General features: G+C 42.2%; 1 protein-coding gene across 2 annotated transcripts in view; it reads left to right on the top strand.

The window, feature by feature from the left end:
- ephb1 (EPH receptor B1) overlaps positions 1-22,807 on the top strand; it is a 219,758-nt gene that overhangs the window by 42,463 nt on the left and 154,488 nt on the right. For both annotated transcript variants that reach the window (XM_084732571.1, XM_084732570.1), the window contains exon 2: positions 22,405-22,469. In XM_084732571.1, the coding sequence (XP_084588697.1) occupies positions 22,405-22,469 (65 nt within the window). The remainder of the gene's footprint in view (positions 1-22,404; positions 22,470-22,807) is intronic.

Genomic DNA, 22,807 nt, shown 5'->3' with positions numbered 1-22,807 from the left:
GCAGTGGGTGTGCATTTCTTTATCTCCTTTGCCTGTCGTGTTGACTGATGGGTAATATGCTAAATGGGGCCTGTGTTTACCTCACCTGTGGCACCGGCAGGCCTCTGTGTGTGCTGGGCTGTGACAGAGAGCACTAATAATGCTTTAACTGCTCTGTCAAACTTCAATCACATTGACACAAGCTCTGGTGTTGCACACTGTCCTGTTGGCAGAGGTGCTGTCACTGGACAGATGTAAGTGAATTGTGTCCCAGTAGTTACACGGCAATGGTGACTACGCGCTGGAGGTCAGGTAAATGGACTGTGCAGTAGCTCGCAGCACAAGAGCAGATGTGCATTTGTGTGATTGTGTTTATCTGCATTCATGTGTCTTCGTATGCAAATACGCGATATGTGTTTGCATATGTGCACGTGTACGTGTGTGCGCGTGCCTGAGTAGCTTTTTTCCCACTTAAATGTGTGTATCTATTGCAGGGTTAGTGGAGCAGTGAGGCCTTGCAGTGAGTCTCTCTACAGGAGTGTGTGATTTACGAGCCTGGTGTGAGCACTTCTCCCATCCTCCTGCATAATGTCCCCATTAGAGACAGCAGACACTGTGGCTCTGTTCATCATTTAGCCCCAGCCACCAGCACACCTGGGGAGAGACAGAGATAGGGACAGAGGCAAGAGACCGAGAGAAGGAAAGGAGGAGTAAAGGAAGAGGAGATAGCACAGTGCATTATCTCACCATCAATTATCGCCTCTGCACTCTTAGAAATAATGGTTTCAAAAGGTTTTTGCCTGAAGGTCTGAGATTATACTCAGAACCATTTGCCTCTGAAGAAGCCTTTCCTGAAGAAAGGGTTCTCTCTATACGACTAGTGGTTCCATTAAGAACCCTTTTCATCCAAGGAACCCTTTTTGAAAGAAAGAGTTCTTTGAGGATTGTTGAAAGCACAGGTCTGAAAAGACGTTGCTTTTACCTCTTGGCTTCTTTAGTTATAAAACCCTTATGAAAACATTTTTAGATAAAAGGGTTCTCAATAGAATCATAAACCCAACAATATATAAAAGGGTTCTCAGTAGAAACATAAGGGTGGGTTCTAGATGAAGCCCTTGGAATATAAAAGTTGTCAGTAGAACCCCCTGGCTCCAAATGAGACCCTTGAATTATAAAAGGGTTCTTGGTAGCATCCTTAGGAACTGGAAAGGTTTAGAATGGAACTGCCAGAGAGGATTCTGGGTGGAACCATTACACAATAGAAAGATTCCCTTTAGAACCTCTCATAGGGGGGTTCTGGGTAGAACATTGCACAGATGATTCTTGACAGAAGATGATTCATTTTATAGGCTCCAAATGGAACCTTCATAATGGGTTCAACCAGGAACTAAACAGGGTTCTATGGGGACAAGCCAAAGAACCCTATAGCACCTTTATGTCTAAGAGTGTCTGCCTTTACAGAGGCCATGACCAGCTGCATCTGTGTACAGCAGAGCAGAGAAAAGTGAAAAAAACAGATTAAAAAAAAAAGGAATTGGGATGCAAAAGGCAGAGGGGGGTGGGGGGTGGGGGAGTGGCGACAGCGTATGACTCATCCTCTACCCCAGCCAGCCACAGCCACCACAGCAGTAGCCATAGGTCTTGCCAAAGATAGCGAGTTGCCTGCCTCAATCCTTCAACTCTGAGCTCTGGCTCCATACTTGCTGGGTTTTTATTTATTTATTTTTTATTTTTTTTATCTACCTATGTTCTGTACCTGTGTTTGTTTTGGTCTGTCAGCCTCATTATGCGGAGCGAGCTGTCAGGGGACACACAGGCTAACAACACCCCTGGGGAGGAGAAAAGAGGAGTAGTAGTGTGTGAAAACTCTGGGAGTCATTCCAACACCCATCTACATTAATAACTGCACAACCGCAGATAACAAACACTTCATGCAATGGTAGTCATATTTGCTCAGCATACACTTAAGCCTGAGCAAAAGCATTTTATGAAATGTACTGTGTATACTGGCAAACATTTGGAAAATTGCCTTTTTATAAGAGTGGGTGAAATCTTTCTTCTTGCCATCGTCTCACATAGTGTTTTGTGCTTTATCTTATTTAAACACCTGCTGTTTGTACTGAGCTTATGACTAAAGGTACATAGTGTTTCGCTTTTCACTCATGAGTATCATGAGTGTTATGGCATACAATTACTGTAGATATGTCAGGCCAGTTTCCTCCTCAACCGTATCTATAAAAACAGTCTGATATCACGTTGACGCATTAGGGCTGCAACTTTTTGTTTGAGATTTGAGCTACCGTGGGAAACGCATGGTTGAAGTTTACGCTACATTTAGAATATTTCCACTGCTTTACTTCGCTGTCAGGGTGGAAAACTGCTGTTATATAAAGCCAAATATTGCTCTCTTCAAACCAACCAAACTCAACAATTTTACCTTGCAGTTGCTAATTTACCGCTGCTTCAGTCCGTCAGTTTGTTTGTGTTATTGTGTGACAACTGTGTTTTACAAGCATAGTTCAGGTGCACCAAAGTCACACAATAACACAAAAAAAATAACCCATAAAGGTAACCATAGACCAGCAACTTCTGTGTACTGCAAGGTAAAATTACTGTATTTTTCTATGGAGTTTGGTTGGTTTGAGAGAGTGATATTTGGATTATGTAATAGTGGTTTCTTGCCAGAAAAGGCTGTCTGATGGCAAAGTAAAGTGGTGAAAATATATTGAATATTTTAAGAAAAGTTTAAGCGGTTAAAATATCTGGCAATCTGCCAACTGGCATTTACTGTTTTTAATACATTAACTATCAAGCACTTCATGCAATCTCACTTCAAATTAACAAACTATTACTTGAATTAATTAATAATTATGGCACCAAGCCATCTGAGAAGTGGAAGCCTTTAGGATCCAGCTCCATAGATGTAAAAAATGTGGCTAAATCTTGGAAAGTCATCCAGGCTACTGCCTCATGTAGGGCACCACTAATGGAACAATGTTAATTCTGCAGCAGATTAGCTTGTGTGTGTTGCATTTGAATTAATTTAAACATATTACATGCTAGCTCTAATTCTTCCACACTTGATTTTTTGGGAGAGTGACAGCCCTGCCATATCATTTATTAATTTGGCAGTAAAATAACTTTGTAGGGTAGTAATGTTTGCTATTGAGTAAGAAGCTTAAGTCAGCTTGCCTGCAAGAAATTAAGGCCCACTCATTTGTATGTCAATGGAAGGTTTTAGTGTCAACTACTTCAGAGGCTTTTCCAACCTATTTAAGAACTGCATAGGGAAAAACTGAAACATAATCATTGTTGGCATAACAGTGGTCAAATTTATGTAAAATGTGTGTGTAAGAGAACAAAAGACTGGTCAAAAATATTAATATTTGCAAAGAAAATCAAGAAATGCCTCCTCCTTTGTATTCGTATTTGATTGAAGTGGTATGCTTTGTGCAAATCTTGTGCCACAGAATTGGTTGAACCCCATGGGCTGAGTGTTAATTTTTTCGGGGATGAGACAGAGCCTTTCTGCTCTACTTAACATTTGTAATGAAACCTCCCGAGGCTCTTTTTCTGTCTGTCTGTCTCTGGCTTGCCTCTTCCAACACAATGCAGGTCGATGGCAGAGAATACTGGAACACCTGCAGTCATCATGGCTCCTCAGGATCAATGTACGGCTTGTGTATCCAGCTTTTTTTTTTTTTTCCACATTTCAAGTCAATTTTATTTATATAGGCCGATATCAAAATAACAAATTTGCCTCAAGAGGTTTCACAATCTGTACAGCATGTGCTTAGACACTCAATACGGATAAGGAAAAGCTCCTCGGGAAGAGAGGCTGATTTACAGCGTGATTATTACTCAGGTGTGCCTTGGACTGGTCCCAATAAAAAGACACTCTAAAATGTGCAGTTTTATGTTGAAGACAAAAGACATTTATTTATTGTTTTTGTATTATTTATTGGGTACCAAACTACCAAACTAATTCACGTAGGGCTACAGATACCAGGAGGGCAAATTAATGACCTGCCCTACTCTGCCCCTGATTGGCTAGTACACAATATCTTTCTTGGTTGAGTCGGTCAGGTTTAGGCATAAGGAGTGATTAGTTAGGGTAAGGGTAAGGATATCAGGGTAACCAGTTGTTTTCCCAGGAGGGTAAAGTCATGGCCCGCCCTATTCTGCCACTGACCCAACTAATAGTACTAGCCAATCAGGACAGAGGATTGGCTAGAGCTAGAGTAAGAATGTCAGCATAAACCAATCCGAGGCAGAGTAGGGTGGGTTATGACTTTGCCCTCCTGGGAAAAAAAAAAGGTATTTGTAGGCCTATGTGAAATCGCCATAGTTCAATGCCCAATAAATGTGTTTTTTCTTGATAAAACTCCATATTTTAGGCTAACCTTTTACTGTGACCAGTCCAAGGCACACCTGTCATGTAGATGGGTTAAAAAAAATTGTGAGAAATAAATGTTTTGTGTGCGCAGAAAAAGTTTTAGATTTTTCACCTCAACTCATGAAAAGTGTTCATATTTTTGTTGAGTTTACATGAGGACTCAAAGTGGTGTAGGGATAAAAAATTGCATCAGCTTGACAACACTTCCTTTGTTTTAAGTAACTATGACAGGCTAAAGCTTTTGGTGCACAAATGTACAGTAAATTCCAGCCTTGCCCTCCAAGCAGCTTTAAACAAATACTTGTTATTATATACACTTTCTCCTATACACACACACAACATACCCAAAGGTCCACTTACTCCCTCCAACACAAACACTGGTGCCATTTCATCTAAAATACAGTAGGTCCTGCCGGGGTGCTGTTCTCTCCAAACACCTGCAAACCACTCGTGTCTCCCATCAGAGCTATTTGCACCACCAGCAGATACTCTCACACCCACACTGGACAGACACCTGCATCTATTCTAACCCAGTGACATACAACTGGAGAAATAATTCAACAGCTTGGAGCAGCTTTTACAGCTGTGTAAGCCGCTTGTGTTCCCTGTATTTACATGTGAGGATGCGTGAATGTGTGTGTGTTTCTGAGTGTGCAGAGCCGGGAGCGAGTGTTTGCTGCCACCGCTTCTTATGTGTGAAGTAAAGGAACAGCTTGAAGTGGGTCGGTGGCACTACATATTTAACGAGGCGTCTCGGCTCTTTAGCTGCACCGTTGTAGTGCAAGCGCGCGGAGTGTCGCACTTTGACTCCTGGAGCACACCTCACATCACACCAGCGAACAGCCTCATCTGGCGGGGCTGCCAAGCTACAGCGCTGCCTGGAAGCTCTCCGCTTTCCTCTGGCAGGAAGATCTTTAACTGAGAGGGTAACCACAGGCTGTCTTACTGCATCCAGAAGTTCGCCCTCTGATCCGCCCATGTTGTCTCCGTTACATTAGCAATCAACAGAAGGCTCGGAAGATCCGAAATGGCAGGATGAAAAAAAAAAAGGAAAATGTTAGCCGTGTTAGTGGATGCTGGTTCTGGCAGAGCTACTGTTGAGAGAGCAGAGAGGGCCAGAGGGGTGGCTGATGTTTGCGCTTCCCACTGGTGTCAGTGGATAGCTGTGACATTTGTGGCTGCGTTCTGGGCCAAAGCTTAAGCACCCGAGCATTCTGGATGCCAAATCAGATGAGGTCAGATACAGTGAGTGTGTGTGTGTGCACTCTTAGAAATGAAGGTGCTAATTGAAACCATAAAACATTCTGTAGCTTGGCCCCATAAGAGAACCCCTGTTCGGACCTTTGATAAAGGAAACTTTTCAGAAAATGCTACCTAAAATCCAAAGTACTACACCGAGAACCATCTGTGAACGGTTGTGCCCAAAACCCCCTCTGAGAAGTTCTACAAAAAAACCCTTCCTAGTAATGTGGTTCAACCCAGAACCTTCTCTGGGGGTTGTTCCATCTTCTAATTGTATTGACAAGAACCGAGCCAGTGGATTTCAGTACAAGTTTATGTGTCAAGGGTTTTGTGTAGAACTCACCTGGAGTCCACCCAGGGGGCTCTCCTTAGAAACCTTTTATATCCTAAGGGATTTATCTAGAATCTCTCCCAGGGGTTCCTCCAAAAAAAAAAAAAATTTAATATTCCAGGGGTTTCATCCAGAACTCACCCAGGGGGTTCTACCAGGAGCGCTTTAAAATTGTGGTACAAAAAACTGTTGACAAGAGAGTTCTTTCAAGGATGTCATTAATCCTTGAAACAAGTGCTTGTAATGGTTCTTACAAAGAACCCTTTCCTCAAAAAGGGGTTCTTCATGAGCAAACGGTTCTCCGTAGAACATCAGCTCTCCAGGAAGACCCCTTTTGAAACCCTTATTTCCCAGAGTATATTTGTGTGTGTATTTGTGTGGGTGGGTGGCACGAGATCAAAATTACCCACACCGTCCCTGTGGCAAAACAGACTGGATGTAATGTGTGTGAAATGACATTTGCTCTCCCAGAAGAGTTCAGCGTTTCACTGAGCTGTGGCTTAGCATTCAGAGTGGCTCGGAGACAGAAGAGCGAGGAGAGTGTGAGCGAGATAAAGAGAACGAACGACTGATTAAAAAAAAAAAAAAAAAGGAAACAAAGGAAAGGAGTGGGCAGGTTGATGGCGGATATAAAAACATCAGCATCAAATGGAGGAACATCAAACACAAATTCCTCCTGGAAACTAAAAGAATCAGCCTTTTTCCTCTTTTTATGGTCTCCATTCACCAACTTTAAAGAAGTACTGAAAAGCGTAGAGAGGGCATGCACCGTTTTCCACTGCAGAATGAGAGACTTTCAGACAAATGTGCTCAAAAAGGTCTGTCTCACTCTTACTCCCCAGAGGTAAAAATTATCTCTCCCACCCACCCACTCCCCCTCTCCCATTATAGATTCTCATTGGTGAATCTCACTCGCCTCTGTCAGCCTCATGCTATAAGGTCAAGATCCTCTGCTGAAAGTTTTTCTTTTAGCCTCAGGACTATTTCTATCTTTTATTCCCCCATTGCCGAAACCAGACTCCTAGCGAAGCCCCGGAGGACAAGCAAAGCCCATCTCCAAAAATATATAGACATCCCCAGGCATGTGAGCATATGCTGCGAGAAGGTAGATTTAGTGTTTGCTTTTAATGGAAAGAATTGTGTTTGCTTGGAGGCAATGGAGGAGGCCAACGGCGTTTTTTATGGAGATAAATAGCGAGGAATGAAGGGGAGAATGAGAGGTGATCTCAACCTGAGGATGTCTGCGGTCGCCGGCAGTTCGGCCCGACTCTTGGGATGTATTCTCTGCTTATGTAAGTGTGTTGTCGGCGAAGCTGTGTGTGTGTGTGTGTGTGTGTGTATGTGTGTGGTGGAGCTGCACTAACGAGATCCCCAAAGAACACCTCACTCATGGTTAAGGGAGTGAGATCACACTGTGCGTTTCCTCTCATTCACACTGGCTTAGCCAGCACTGTCCCCGTGGTGAAGAGCACGCGGCGGGGGAATACCAAACTGAGGCATCAATTACCTGGATCTCGCTACATTGGTCAAGGGAGAACACGGCTAAATTGAATAACACTTTCCCAATCGTATGTTGGCATAATGTGCTTCCGAACACGCACACGTTCACACTTGCGGAAAACAATCAGTGATCCATCCCAGTGGCACCCTCTCCCGACAGGGTACAGTAACCACCGCTCGCCGCCGAGACTCCCCTCGCAGTGAGAAATACAAGTGCGTCATATGATTGACTCACTCACACCTCCATATGACTGTTAAATCGTCTTATATGCACAGTCAATTCAGGCTTAGTGCCTTTTCCAAGCCCCATGGGCGCGGCTGATAATTTGACTTTTATTGAAATTCAGCTCCAGTGGGTTCAAGGTGGTTGAAGGTCGTTCTTTTACAGCCACAGATGAGACGGAGGGAGAGCACAGCGTCAAACCCTCAAGGCTCCATCTCTCTCTGACTCGCTCTCGTCTGCTTCCCTCTCCGCCAATTGGGGAATTTTTTCAGGAGGCGCGAGTCAATTTTGTGGTGCATCCAAACATGGTTAACAGCAGCGTTTAATGAGATTGGATATAGCTAGCTGGTGTTTGCCTCTCGCCCCTTGAACACAGTCTTCTTTATTACTTTTCAGTGGTACGTTGCCTTCTTCTTGGGGAGAAACTAGCACTGACAAAGGTTAAGAAGTATTAAGTTATTCTTGTGGGGATTAAAGGGCAGGCTGTATTAATTTTCTTCACTCGTGTTTTCTTTTTAAGAACAAGTTTGTCACTTTTCTCTGATGAATTCCACCAGAAGTTTTGAGTCAGAGGGTGTACGAGTGGAGGTGATAAGAAGAGCAGCTAGACTCTGCAGTGTTTAAAGGTTGTTGTAAGTGTGCATATACACTATAAAAAATGTGAAAAAATGCTCAGTAACTCAAAGATATTAGCAGCAAGGCAGTGAGATGTCACTATTGGGTGGTAACCATATCTCTTTAGACATTAGACATAGTTTTGGCTGAAATGACAACAGAAATAAACAACTTTTCCAAATTTACACGTCTCTACAGTTCAAATCAACTCCTAGTTGTCCACATGGAGGTGACTGTTTTTGTCAGTGCAACGTCACGATCATTTGGTTTATTAGAAACACACAGCAAGTTTTCATTATACGGTTTTCTTCAAACTATAAAAATGAAGGTTTTTAGAAGAGTTTTAACTCTCAACGATGCATGCTGGGAAATCTGCTAATATACTGATCTTTTAGAAACATTGAGTTGTTTGAACTCTGCACAACTCATCATTTCAAGTTAAAAGACTTAAAGTTAGAAGAACTAGTGTTTGTTCTGAAGTGTTCTGAAAATAAATACTAGAAATTTTAAGTTGAACTAATTTGAATAAATAAAATCTGTATATTTATGAGGAGAGATTAGCTGATTCTACTAAATTCCTGTATCATTTTTACAGTGTATCGTGTCTTACTGTGCATGCATACTTGCGACTTTTCTTTTGTCCCTTTATGCAGTTCCTTTGTCTGCTGTATAGCGTGATGTTCATGCCCGTGTTAAGGCGAGACCGTTTTGTTCTTGTGCTTTACTGTTCATAAATATTGCAAGTGCCACACAAGAGCAGAGCATGCCTTTGTATATCCAGGCAGCAGGACAGAAATGGGGTCAGGTGGTTTCTAAGAAATGATGTGACTCTGGTGTTCAGCTGAGGTTAGATCCATTTCTGGATAAGATAACACCGGGCGCTGCCACATGATGCCCTCTCCGTCGCAGTGTCTCTCCGATTACTCCTCCCATATCTTGTTCAGTATCTCTCTTCATATGAGCTGCACCCATCCTTCTTCTTCTTCTTCTCCTTCTATCTCAGTCCTGTCTTTCTCCCGCACTCACTCTTTTTCTTTATCTCTTCTTCTATCTCTTTCAGTTTCTCTCCACCCTCCATACTGGCCCCACATATTATGGGATGGTTATCTCAGTTCAAGTGTGTGACAGAAAAGGACAGCCAGTTCTATCTATTTCTCTGCCCTCCTAAACCCCAGCTGCTATAAAATGCAACCAGGCGAGTCAGACTGAGATGCCATCAGAGACACTGTGCACATATTTGACATTAACTTTATTGATTTCTTTATTTCTCTCTATTTTTGTACTTAATTTGGTGATTCTTTCCCCCTCACATTCCCAGCAGCACACACACACACACACACACACACACACACACACACACAGGCAGGACTGTGCTAATGACAATCCTTGCTGTCTTAATTAGAGTGAAGGACTGCAGTGGGAGCTAATTGAGTGACATCATTTTGTTCATTCAGCAGTATTTCCTGGTCTGCTTGATAAACAAAGATGCTTTAACTCGCCCCAGATAGCCCATTAACACCAGCCTACACTGAAAAAAAAAGAGAATCGTTTGACCAACTTTACTTCCATTGGTAACACAAATGAATTAAGTTTTCTCAGATCAAATTAATAAGTTATATGAACACAATCATTGTAAATGTCAGATGTAATTTCCTATTTTCCAACTCAATCAGATTTAACCATAATTAAAATACTGCCTCTTGACAACCTAAAAACATGTATTTTATAGTAACCTTAGCTTGTTGTATAAATTTGTTAAATATAAAGAACATACTTGCCACTGTTGGAATGACTAAACATTAGCTTGACTTAACATTAGCCTGACCTGATGATAGATGTTCTCACTGTAAATCAATCCACTGTAAAAATGAAAAATATAATAATAGTATGTTTTGGAAAAAAAAAAATACTACCTACAAATCGTTTGTTAAGATAATTTACTTTTCTTCTTCTTCTTCTTTAGGTAACCTGAATCTTTGAGCTTTAGAAACCCAAGGAAATTATTGAGTAAACTTATTGAAGGGGGAGGAGGAGTGAAATCATTCAATTTCCATTTTCATTTTTCTTGTCTATCTAAAGAAGAAAAGTAAATTGTCTCAACTTAAGATAGATTGGCAAAAGTTTTTGCTTAGTTAATTTAAAAACCTTAGCGTTTAAGTTGGGCTCAAAACTTTAAAAACTCAAAAATCCATTTCACTAAGTTAATTTTGGTTTTTTACAGTGTTCAAGCATGTTCAGCTTAATAACAGAAGCTCCCCTGTTGCTTAAAATGTGAGTTCAAAGTTGTCTGTTTCTTTTGACTTTTAATTTTTCAAGTCAGAATAACTCATGTTTATATGTTCTCAAAAAATCTAACATTTTAAGTTGATTTTACCTAAGGTTAATAAAACTTATTGAGTTAATTAGAAAAGATTCCCGTGTAATATTTTACAGTGTATACTGCTAAATGTCAGCCTCATACAGTCCCAGTGTGACCTGGACACGGTTCTTCTCTGTCAGTCTACTTGTGTCTCTAGCCACTAGAAGAGATGTTGGGGCCAAGTCAGGGCCAACCTCTAACTTTCATATGTGAAGTTTAGAAATGTCAGCGCTATAGTGGATAGACTTTCATTGTAAAGCCATTCTCCTTATGGGAAAAGGTTAAATTACATTGCCGTTTTCTCCATGCTGGCTCTCCAACATAAACACAGAGTTTGGTGCTGCAGTTGTTGTGCGGTAAAGTGATATTCCTCCGGCCCTCATGGTTCAAGTCAGCTACTCCACACTTTTAATTTGGGGGCATTGATCGGAGAGTTCTCTTAGCTGTGTCATTAAAGCGATCAAATTTCTGCTTTTTGTGTTTTTATTGGAAAGAAAGGAGAGTGGGAGGAACAGGACCTGCACGGAGAATAAATGACAGTGGGTGGGCGTGGCTGAATGATTGGGAAACCAGCCAAAGCCTTGTTCCACAGCCAGTGAACCATTGGGGAGTAGTCTCCCTCTCTCTAAATGCTGTTTTGTGAGGTGAGGAGCCTGATAAGAGTTGTAATTACCTCATTTTACTGCAGCAAATTGCCAGGTTTCTTAAAAGCAGACAGGCAGGCTGAGGTAATATCAGCAGTAATGAGTATTGTGATGGTTGTGGGAGGCTAGTGCTGCTTCCATCTGGATTATTGCTTGGTCACTGCTGCTGGTCTGCTGTTACAGCAAACCTTAGCAGATCTGGGCTCATTACGGTGAGGTATAAAATGGTTTAATATTGACTTTCTCTGCACTATGCATTCAGCAGCCAGTTGAGGATGTATGTAAATATTAACCTTGTATAGTAGTATAGTACTGCTTTACACCAAAATTTTCATGTATAAGCAGGTTATGTCAAATACGGCTAAACTAGCTAAAAATAGGCGACTGACTCCTTCTCTATTTCCAATAGATGCGTTTACTTTTCTGTTCTTTTTTTTTTCACATGTGCTGGAAAGCCTCATGTCTGTGCAGGTAAGCAGAGAGAAAGAGGTTTTAAAATGTCTGTGTGTTTAACTCAGTACTTTTGTAGCTTCTAACTGAATATCGGTGGTTTGAAGTATAGTGTCTCATGTTTTCTTTCAGCTAACAGGAGTGATGTTAAGTTACCGCTGATAAAAAACACAACATTTCCAGCTTTTGCTGCTTCATAATAAAAGATTTTAGATTAAGAAAAAAATGATTTTTTTTTGTAGTGATTGGAGCTGGAGCCAATAAATACCCATGACTACCACACAGTCGTTTGACCTGACAATGAATGCTGATTGTACCCTTTCTCACTGAAGACAAAAAACAGATGTTAGTGAGTTTTAGTGGGTTTTTTCTTCAGTGTACAAGGGTTTAATACAGGTGAAATGCACATTTTCTGTTTTTCCAGTGAAGAAGATGTTTAACTATATCCAAAACAGATCTACAAGATATTTTGTTATTATGTTCTAAAATTAGCTTAATTAGAAGAAAGTTCTCCAACAGCTGGCAAAAATCTCTCCAGGAGCTGCATGTCAGTGATTGTGTGTATAATAATTCATCTGCTTGAGTCTGTATAAGTACACATGCCATGCTGTGTGTTTTCCTTACAAGGGAACATCATCTTCACCGTATGGGAGTAAGGGACAACAACAGAGATGCTGGTTTTTGATTGGTCCCAGTGAGAATCCATTAAATGACGGTCTACTAAAGTAACAGCAGAACTCCCTAAGCGGTGTCATCATTGCCAGACTCACTCCAAAAATCTACATGAAGGCTGATCATATTTCTGCTGTGTGCTTCAGGAGCAGGGAGAAAAAGAGACGTTGAAATGGCATATCCTTTGTCAGAATGCTGAACACTGTGTTTCACCAGATTATGTTGATATAATTTAACCTTTTCGTGGAAATGTTAATATCTCTGCTGTTTGGCCTGAAAGTGATACGTATGTTATGAAATATTTTCACGATTTGCTCAGCTTACATTGATCTGTGTTTAGCGTAAACCCAGCCCCTCCATTATGTGGTTCAGCTAGTACACGTGTTTGCTCCTCGCTTTCTTCTTATGTTGTGCAGAAAAGGAGGAGGATTTTTTTGGAAGTCTTTTGCACTCACGCCATAAGTAATTAGGTGGTTTGTTTTAAATGACCCATAGGATGAGACTAATTCTTGGATAGATTCCTCCTACTTGTCTCTGGTAATAGGAGGAAGAAGAGTGTGGGCTTCCTCACCTTTACATGCAGTCAGTGCTTGTTTAATGCACCAGCATAATAAGCACAATGGCTGCTAGTACTTTTTGTCTTTAGACAAACATCAAAGCATAGACTCACAAAGTTGCACATGCATTTACATAAACATGCCCTCACACTATGACTGCATATACATGCATACACATACACAAATAAGTACAGTTAGAAATGTACTTTCCATTTGCAAGGTTGCCCCTGGTTGTAAATCTACAACTATAAGACTATATAAATATATTTACTCATCATCATATTACATAACTGCCTCTGCATTCAATTATTTTTGGTGTCGGAAATTACTTAAAAATCAATAAATAGCTTTGAAACCAGAAGTCTGGGCAAAATAACGTCAAGCAAAAGTTCCAGTTTAAAACTAATAGCATTAATTTAAAAAATGAAATATACAAAGCAGCGTAAGACAACATAATTAACCCCAAACATGTATGTGCATTACCACCTCTCATTAAATTGTCCTCCCTCTGCATCAGCTTTTATTTTACTAAGCTGGTGCCTCACTAACTGTAACCACTCGCGACAACTACATGTTACTGAGTCACTGTCTAATTGTTGCATATACTGATATCTAACTGTTAAATTCATTAAGTGTATGGAAAATAAAAATGGGGTGCATTTTAGGTGAATGCAATTTATGGACACTTTACTTTTGTAACACCGAATAGAATTGTATTAATCACCAGCTCTCATGGTCACGTAAAATGAGGTGATGGATTGGATTTGGCTTGCAAGTTTTTTTTGTGTGTGCATGTGTTTTCAGAAGAGTCATTTTATTTGAAGCTCAAAGTAAGCACAGGTCAGAGGGTGACACCAGACAGCCCTGCCTGTATAAAACCTGGAGATCCTCAGCTCAGTCTTCTCCACACAGACAGATGGTGATGAGGTGTATTTGGTGCAGCCAGAAGGCTGTGGTGTGTGTGTGTAGGGTTTTTTTTTTGGGTGTGACCCTTCTCCTTCCTGTCTTGCATAGAGCTCATGCAGGAAGAGAAATCCAACTCCCCCTGTAGCCTGTCATTAACAGGAGGCAAAGAGAAAGAAAGATAAGGGGAAGGAATGGAAGCGAGGAGGCAAAAGTGAGACAGGGGGAACGTGAAGAAGATGAAAGACGCTGGTAAATAGAGAGTGAAGAAATGTGCAGAGAGGAGGAGGAAAAAGGATGCGCTGGGATTAAGAGAGGAGAGAGGAAGGAGGAGAGGAGAGATGGATGAGTGGGAGAGGAAAGAGGGAGGAGAATAAGGTGGAGGTAAAGAGAGAGCGAGAGGGGTGGGTGCGTGGTCGGTGGGGTTATGATGAATTAAAGATGACACTCTCCGGCAGCCTGGTTTCTAAAGATCACTCTGTCTGCTAATGTAATGTTAATGAATGCAAATGATGTGCCTAACCTCTCTCCCCTGACCAAGGGAGGGAAGGAGAGAGAGAGAGGGAGAGCAGAAGAAAGGAGGGAAAAGGAGAGACGAGGAGGTGTGAAGCAGAGGTTTATGTATTAGAACCAGATCGATATATCAGTCAGCAGATATTATTCCCCTGATATTAGCCTAGCACAGCTATATTAGCTTATATTGGTCTGGGTAGTGATGATACAGTGATCGGTGTGGATTGATGCATTGATTCAGTGTTCGACAATCCAATATGATCGATGTAAAGTGCAAATATCGATCTATATTGTCACATTTAAGATATGCCTTTATTTTGAAATTCCCATGGCATGTCTGTGTCTTGAAGAGTTCAGAAATAAAATTGCCGAATCATAAGTTGCTTTTTTACCAAAATGGACATATGACATCGTCCAACAAAACTGCATAGTGACAGATTTTGTGATATCACCAAGTATCATAACTTGTCAATACGCAGCCCTAATAGATAAAGAATATTGTATCCATCTTAATTTCTTTACCTCATAATATTGGCCAGTATCAGTCAGGCTCCACTGTGTCAGGCCTGTAGCTTAATGAGTGATTGACCACTAAGATATGATTAGAAGCGTGAGTCTGTTGTCGCCAACCTCTGTGTACCTTTCTGTGTTTGCTGACACCCCGCCTCAGGGGGGACTGTAGTGTTTTCCTGCTTCGCTTCCACAGCAGCTCCATTACAAACCGGTAATAGTCGAGGAAGAGAGTGTAGCTGCTCAGCGAGTGCCGCAAGGTTGAATCTTAAGTTTTATGCGACGTGGCAGCCCAGATGTGTAAGGCCAAGAGAATGTCACCTTGCTGTGATGATGGGATAATTTCATCAGGATCTGCAGATACTGCACGTACATTAATTCTCCCATCTTGCACGGCGTTCTTCTTCTTCTTAACATCTGCTGCTGATCTCGCTTTGGCTTCTGTACCTCCCCTCCTCTGTATCTCCTCTCATCTCGCTTGGCTTTCCCTCTCGTCTCTGATACTGACCTGCTCTTCTTTCATGCTGAAAATTTTATTTTCGCTCAGCCAAAACGAGTGACTGCAAGCCCAGAACACTGTTAATACATTTGTGTGCGTGTGTGCCTGTTCATTTAATTCTGTCTTTGGCTCAGCGATGAGGGACTTGTGTGTCCCATCACTCGGCGCCAATGTCTCGAAGGATGGCAGATTATTTTCTGTTCAATTTTCAAATCAGCCACATTGTCATTTCTGTCTTCAGGGAGACATAGAAGTAACATATTTCTTTTGATGTATTTCTGTTGACTGTTCTGTATCTTCTATTTAAAGCGAAAACCCTTCAGTATGAGTGACACAGCTTTGGTGTGGCGCAGATTAGAAAAGTCTCACATCTGTGTTCGCAAGGATTGTCTTCTCTGTTGAACATGGTGACTCAATCAAAGATATCACCTCTTTCATATTCTTTTTACCCTGAAGCGGTGCTGCGCTGTAAAACCCGTCACAGTTTTCAAATCAGCTCAACGCTCTCAACCATGGTGGACTTGAGCTGGTCCTACCTTCTGGTCCAATAAACAGTCTGTCGTGTGCGTGTGCGTGATTTCCCAGGATGCAGCAAGTGGAAACTTCAACGCGATTTGTTCAGAAAATACTTCACTCCATCAAAAATGTTCCTTTTTTTTATACATAAATCCCCCGAGTGGACGGCTGATTAGTTTGGGAGGCGCTGCAGCTTTCGCTCGTGTTTGTTTGTCACTTTGTTTTCAGCCCTGTATTAAGATGCCAGGCTCAGCAGGCTACCATGGGGCTTCATCATTGTTAAGTGCTCATTTCAATCCCGCTGATTTCTCCTCTCGCTTTTTCATCTCTGCTTTCCCTCTGTCTGTCTACTCCCTTCGATCTCTCCCTCTCTTTCTCTTTGTCCTCCCATCTTGATTCTGTTTCTGAGAAAAGATAAACCCTCTTAAATAATGTCGTTCAAGGCCCTCAGATCTTATTTCAGTTTGTTGTTGCAATCACAAAGAGAAGGCCCTCTCTCAGCCCAGCATCCCAGCATCTGGACATGATTGTCTCATTGAATTACAAAGTGTACCAGCATCCTTGAGCAGGAGGACATAGTGGAAGGAGGGGTTGGGGGGGTGGGGTGGTGTGGGGTGGGGGGTTAAAGGATAGAGGATAGATGAATGGAAAAGATGTGTTATGGGATGGAAGGGGAAATCCACAGGAGAATCGTCTGCCATATTGACTAAAGGAGCCGGGGAGCTTCAGAGAGGTGCTTCAGCACATGTTCTATCGACCAGCAGCTATGCAATCATACAGACGCGGCCACAAAGGGGGGAATTACGCAGACATGTTGCCATCCTGACTTGCAAACTGGAGAATTAAAGTCATACATAAAGTCTCAAAGAGGGTGGAGAAATTGGACGTCCCATCATCTCTGTTCTTTCTTCTCTGAGCTGTCGTTCTGTTTGCCCAAGTGCAAACAATATGTAATCATGCATGTCCATGCAATGTATCATGCGACTGCTTGCTGACGTGTAATTGTGTGAAGAGGGCTGCCTTATCGATCCGTAACGCAAGGCCCCATCAATGTTTAATGCAGTCCCTCTCGCTCTTTCATTCTTCTCCCTCCTTCTATCTGTGGAAACAGCCTACCATTTGGTATTGATCTACCACTTGCTGCTAATGAGAAGGAGCTGTGCTTTCTGGGATTGGAAGCTGTAGGCCCCTCGGTTGAGCCCTGGTTTTGGCACGCCTTGCGACTTCTGGGTTGCATCGGCTCGAGTGAGCCTTACACAATGAGCCAACCCACATCCGTTGTATGTTTCAGAGTGGCTAATATTCTGCGATGTAGTCACAATACATCCCCCGGGCCTTGAGGCTCTTTGAATCCATTTAAGACCAGCTACCCTGACACCTACAAGCTATTGTTTTCCACTGGATTTATGAGCCATGGTGACATAGTCAACATTAAGCTCTCTATGTTAATAATTTTCCCACAGAGTGAACTGCTAGTGAACCTGGCGGTGTTTAATTTATTGGAGCTTGCAGGTGGAGCTGACATAGCAGAATATGAATGCAGGAGAAAACACTCTGGGCTACCCTCCAAACATCAGGGAGTACAGCTAGCTGTTGTCTTTCCTTGTCCTCCAAGTGAAGGAGAAAGCAAATAATGGGATGTGTGGTCAGATGTAAGTGCGATCAGAAACAGGGAGCCGGGGAGAGGGAGGACTAATTGTTTCTACGAGGGTTTTATAGTCTAAGCTGAGGAGTAACCCAGCATTAAACTACTGGAACCCACAGACAGTGAATCAGTGTCCCAGCTCTACGCTCTTACAAATAAAGGTGCTAAAAAGAACCATATAGGGTTCTTTGCCCCCCCCCCCAGTCAAAAGGGTTATACCTAGAAACATGCATGAACCCTCTATGAGAGGCTCTACAGAGAACCCTTCTGTTTCTCAATGGTTCCTCTGAGAACTGTCCCAGAGCCCACCTTCTTCTAGATCCCACCCAGGCAGTTCTCCCACAAACCCTTTGATATTCCAAGAGTTTCATCTAGATCCCATGTAGGGGATCTAAAAATTGCCTTTATTATAAGGGTTTTAACTATACAAATTTGAATGCGGGGGAGTGCCCAGCCACTTAATCCTCCTCTGTCCTCTACTGTCCTCTCAGGGTTTTGCAAAGAACCATACTGTGTTCTACAGATGAAGCAAAAACACAAGAACACAAGTAAAATGAATTAAGGAGATTCCAGATACATCTACATTTAAAAATGCCATTTGAAACATGACCAACATGTGATTATTTGAGGGTGAGAATTTTTTAGCACCCATACATTTTTCCTACAAAAATGATGAAAAGGGTTCTTATTGGAACCCTTAGTTACAAATAACTCTTTACAAACCCTTTTTTCTTCAGAAGCAAAATGGTTCTGGGTACAACCCCATCCTTTTAGAAAGAACCATTTCAGATTCTTATTTCTAAGAGAGTAAGCATAATTTTTTTTTGTTCAAGCAAATTACTGTGTGCAAAGGTCTGTAGAAATATCCATTAAACAGAGAGCTATTTGATCCCAAAATGTGTACATATTAATTTATGTCGTTATCTAAAAGATGTGTGGACCAGCGGCCATTTAGTTCATTTTCCCTTTTTTTTTTTTTTTTAAATAGATGATTAGTTCCAGTGAAACCTAATTGTTTTGTAAGCTTAGGTCACAGGATGGCTTATAATTTCAGCAATAAACCAAAATGTGGCTCTTGTAATTTTGAAAGAGCTGGCTTTTCTAATTAATGTGGGTAGCTCATTTTGAAATGAAACTCCTCAAATCCACTTATGATTAAATGGATGAATGGTCCACATAACAGCTCATTTAAAACTCACACACATATGCGTACACATGGGACATTTTAAATCCCCAGTGCCAGTGGACAGGTGTGCGAGCCATGGCTATGACGGCTGTGCTGGCCCCGCCCCGTTGCTAATAACCACTTAGCATCCTCCATTTACTCATCTGCTACTCTGATATTCAGCTAATGGTAAGACATTAGGCCACGTGGTGCAGCTCAGCCACCTCTCCCGTGGGCCTTTGACCTTTTGTCGTCACCGTCCCGCGCCTCCTCCCCCTCCCTCCTTTTCTTTTAAAAGGAAATGGAAAATGGCCTACCAAGTGCCTGTGTGATTTGACTAAAGCTTCTGTGATTTCCCCTGAGAAAGGGTTGGCAGTCCCCACAACGCTGGCTGGCGCTGAGGGCTGTTTCATGCTCCTATCTCCCCAGCTGACAGCAAGTCGTACAGGCAGGCAGGCAGGCAGGCAGGCAGGCTGGAGCTGGCTGGCTGGCTGTGGAAACTAGACAAGGCAAGGCTGATCTTAGGGAAATTGAAATACTCTGATGGAAGCCGGGTGTGAACAAGGCTGTCACTGTAGGTGTACACAGAAAATTGCTCTCCGAGTTGGCTGGTGAATGTGTAGCATGTGTGTGCAGCATGTGTGTGTCTTAACGTGTGTGTGTGTGCAAGCGCTTGTGTGTGTGGCTGAATTACCTTGGCTAATTGGTTTCATGTCTGAGGACAGTTTCTCCCAGTAAGTGGAGATTGAGAATGAAAGGCCTCTTTCCTTCCTACCAGCGGCTTGTCACTCATCCTCAGTCTACTTGTTTTTTTTTTTTTTTACCAAGACCACTTGAACCGCAGATGACGGGCTTCGAGTGCTCCATCATTTGGAATGATTTCTAAATCACTGCAAGTTCAGTGAGATTTCAAATAAGCAGCAGCTGCGGGTGTGTGCTTCCTGGTAAGGGGAGGGTGCAGAGGCCTGGAACCTCTTCTTTTTTATGACTTAAAAGGACAGTTCATCCTAAAATCAAAATTACATTTTTTTTCCCTAGCCTGTTGTGCTATTTATTCATTTAGATTTTTTTGGACTGAGTTGCAGACTTTTGGAGATACCAGCCGTAGAAATGTCTGCCCTCTCTCCAGTATAATGGGACTAAATGACACCTGCTTTGTGGTGCTGAAAGCACCAAAGAAATTAATTTGAAAAATTCAAAACCAATGTCTCTTTCATTCGACTGAGGGTCTTTTTATATCCCCAGGGATTTATCTAGAGGAACCCTACCAGGAACCCTTATATTTTATGGAAAAAAGAACCCTTGACAAAAGTCGCAATCCATGAAGAACTGTTTTTTTTCCTCACAAAGGGTTCTTAATGGAACCCTTAGTCTTACACAGAACCCTGGACAAACCCTTTCTTCAAAAAAAGGGTTTGTTGGAAGCAAATCCGTCTCTGGGTAGAACCTTAGCCCTTCAGGAAGAACCTTCATTTCTCCGAGTGAAACCTTATTCTGCTGTCCCTAGAAACCTGTTTGGCAATACAAATAATTTATTGGAACGAGGGCAGTGTCTGCCAGTTATGTCTCCGCGTTGAATTTGAGTGAGATTTCTCCCCTATCAACAACACGTGTGGGAGTTGCTAGCCAACCGTTGTACCGTGATAGTGGATGTTGTCCAAACCCGAAGACACAGCAAAGCGCAGTCCTTCTGAAAATTCCTGCACGAACTGCTTATCTATTACAGATCATCACTCAGACATACCGTTCACTCCTCTGTCTCACAGCTTTTATCGGTTTGGCCACAGCAAACACGACTGAGGGCATGTTGTGGCAGGGGACATCAAGAAAACGTGAAATATGCCCTGGTTCACTCTTAGTAAGATGGAGGGTTTAGGCCCAAGAATAAACTGTCTGTTACAGGGGAAATTATGAATCTATCATTACACTGCTAAGGCCAACATGTCACACAGTCCATCACTCTATAAATCTATGTGCGTGTAAGTGTGTCTCTGTGTGTGCGTGCGTGAGGGAGAAGCAGGAGAGACCTGTGCCTCTTCTTTCCTGGAGCTATATGAGGTTTCCAGATTCCACTGCGCCAACAAGGCAGATATTAATCAAAACAGCGCTGACAAACTTCTTGGGTGAGCTGCCAGACTTATTTGTCTATGGTGTGTCACTGAGGATTAGCAAGAGGGGGGGCGGCAGGACTGGGTAATCTTTGTGTTCTTATATTTCAAAGATATGACACTTGATGTAATGCGAGTCCAAAAAGAGATAGATAAATTCTAATCTGCTCAGAACTGCTCTTCATTGTGCCAGATTCTCCTTCCTGAGATTATAACTTTTTATTGTCTCATTTTGAGTGCAACCAGAGTATCATATAGTTATTTAAATTACATCCTGAGATTGTGTTCAAATGTTAAAAAAAAAAACACAGAGAAACACGAGGCATCTTTTTTTAATGTCCTCAGCACTCTTAAAATAATGATGCTAACTACAACCATAAAGGGTTCTTCAGCTTGTCCCCTTAGGAGAACCCCAATGCGAGATTCTACAGAGAACCTGTCTGTGGTCTAATTGTTCCCATTAGAACCCTCTCTGGGGTTCTACTGCGACCCCTTTTATACCCCAAAGGGGTTCCACCAGGAATCTTTTCACATCACAAGTTTTATCTAGAAGAAAGTAAAGTAGTTAAGTGGGAGCCTTTTTTTATTCCAAGGGTTTTATCTAGAACCCACCCAGGGGTTCAACAGAGAACCCTTTAATGCTATGGTACAAAGAGCCCTTGACAGAAAGTTCTTACAATCCTTGAAGAAATCCGTCTTCCAATCAGGGTTCTTCGCATGAAAAGTGCTCGTAAGAGAACCCCTCTTGACAAACCTTCTAAGACAAGAAACCATCCAGGGGGTTCCACCAAGAACCATTTTACTTTCCAAGGGTTTTTATCTAGAACACACTCAGGGGGTTCTACTGGGAACCTTTGACTAACCCATGTTCAAAGGGTTCCTCAAGGATTTCAACACTCTTTCTGCAAAGGGTTTTCTTTTCAGAAACAAATGGTTCTGGGTAGAACCTCATCCCTTCAGGAAAAACCCTTTTGGAATCTTTATTTCTGAGAGTGTAGTTTTCAAAGTACGTCCCCACTAGGAGTAAACAAACTGCAATGGCCTCGCCTTGGAGAGCAGTTGTGAAGCCGCTTTCTTTGAGCAAACAATGTGACAAAGTTGAGCGCTCGCACACGATCACATGCAAACCCTTACAGTGTCTCTCATCTGCACACAGACACACACAAGAGCAAAAAAATATTCACTCATTTTCCCCCAAATGACTGCATATCCTGCAAACACATGCACACACATAAACAAAGACAGGATGCACATACTGTAGTTTCATGCTCACACAGAGAGAGAACACAATACAAAGCTCAGCATTTAACAGCATGACAGAGGCTCTCAGACATCCCTTCCAGCAAAGTGCCAAGGCTTTGTTTCCATGTCTCTTGTCTTACAGAAGTCTTGCAGAGATGGATGAAACGCTGTGAAGGATTCGTCTCCTTTCTGTTCATCGATGATAGTGTCAAGTGATCACTGGGGCTTGAATGCAGTTCAACTCTGTGGAATGATACTCAAAATAGCTTTTTTTAGGCTAACCGCTGTCTCCCATTCTCTTTTTCTCCCCCCCCTTTTTTCTTTCCTTGCTGCAGAGACCGTGATGGACACTCGGGTGGCCACAGCTGAACTGGGCTGGACAGCGTACCCTAATTCTGGGGTGAGTTGCTCATTGCAGCACACAAATGGATGCTGAGTAAAAGTTTTGTGTTCAAACTCTGCCTGCTGGGAGAAAGATAACTTTATAGGGTGATGCGTAACATGACACACAGGGCACATACAGATCAGCCAGACAGACAAATAGGCAGGAAGGCAGCAGGATGGGGAGTATAGACTTAAGTAGTGCCCAATGTAGCTCCTATTATGGGTATTATTTTCTCTCTGTCCCAGCTCATAATGACTTAATGACATAATGGGTCCACGTAAGCCACAGAACACAGTACCTAAGTCCCTGTAAATGGAGGCTGGGAGGATACCATAGACATAATGATACTGTAA

The sequence above is a fragment of the Lutjanus erythropterus genome, chromosome 12, assembly GCF_056507025.1.
Source record: "Lutjanus erythropterus isolate fLutEry1 chromosome 12, fLutEry1.hap2, whole genome shotgun sequence".
NCBI lineage: Eukaryota > Metazoa > Chordata > Actinopteri > Lutjaniformes > Lutjanidae > Lutjanus > Lutjanus erythropterus.
Note: the sequence above shows the minus strand (reverse complement) of the source record. Positions and strands in the feature narration are given on the sequence as shown.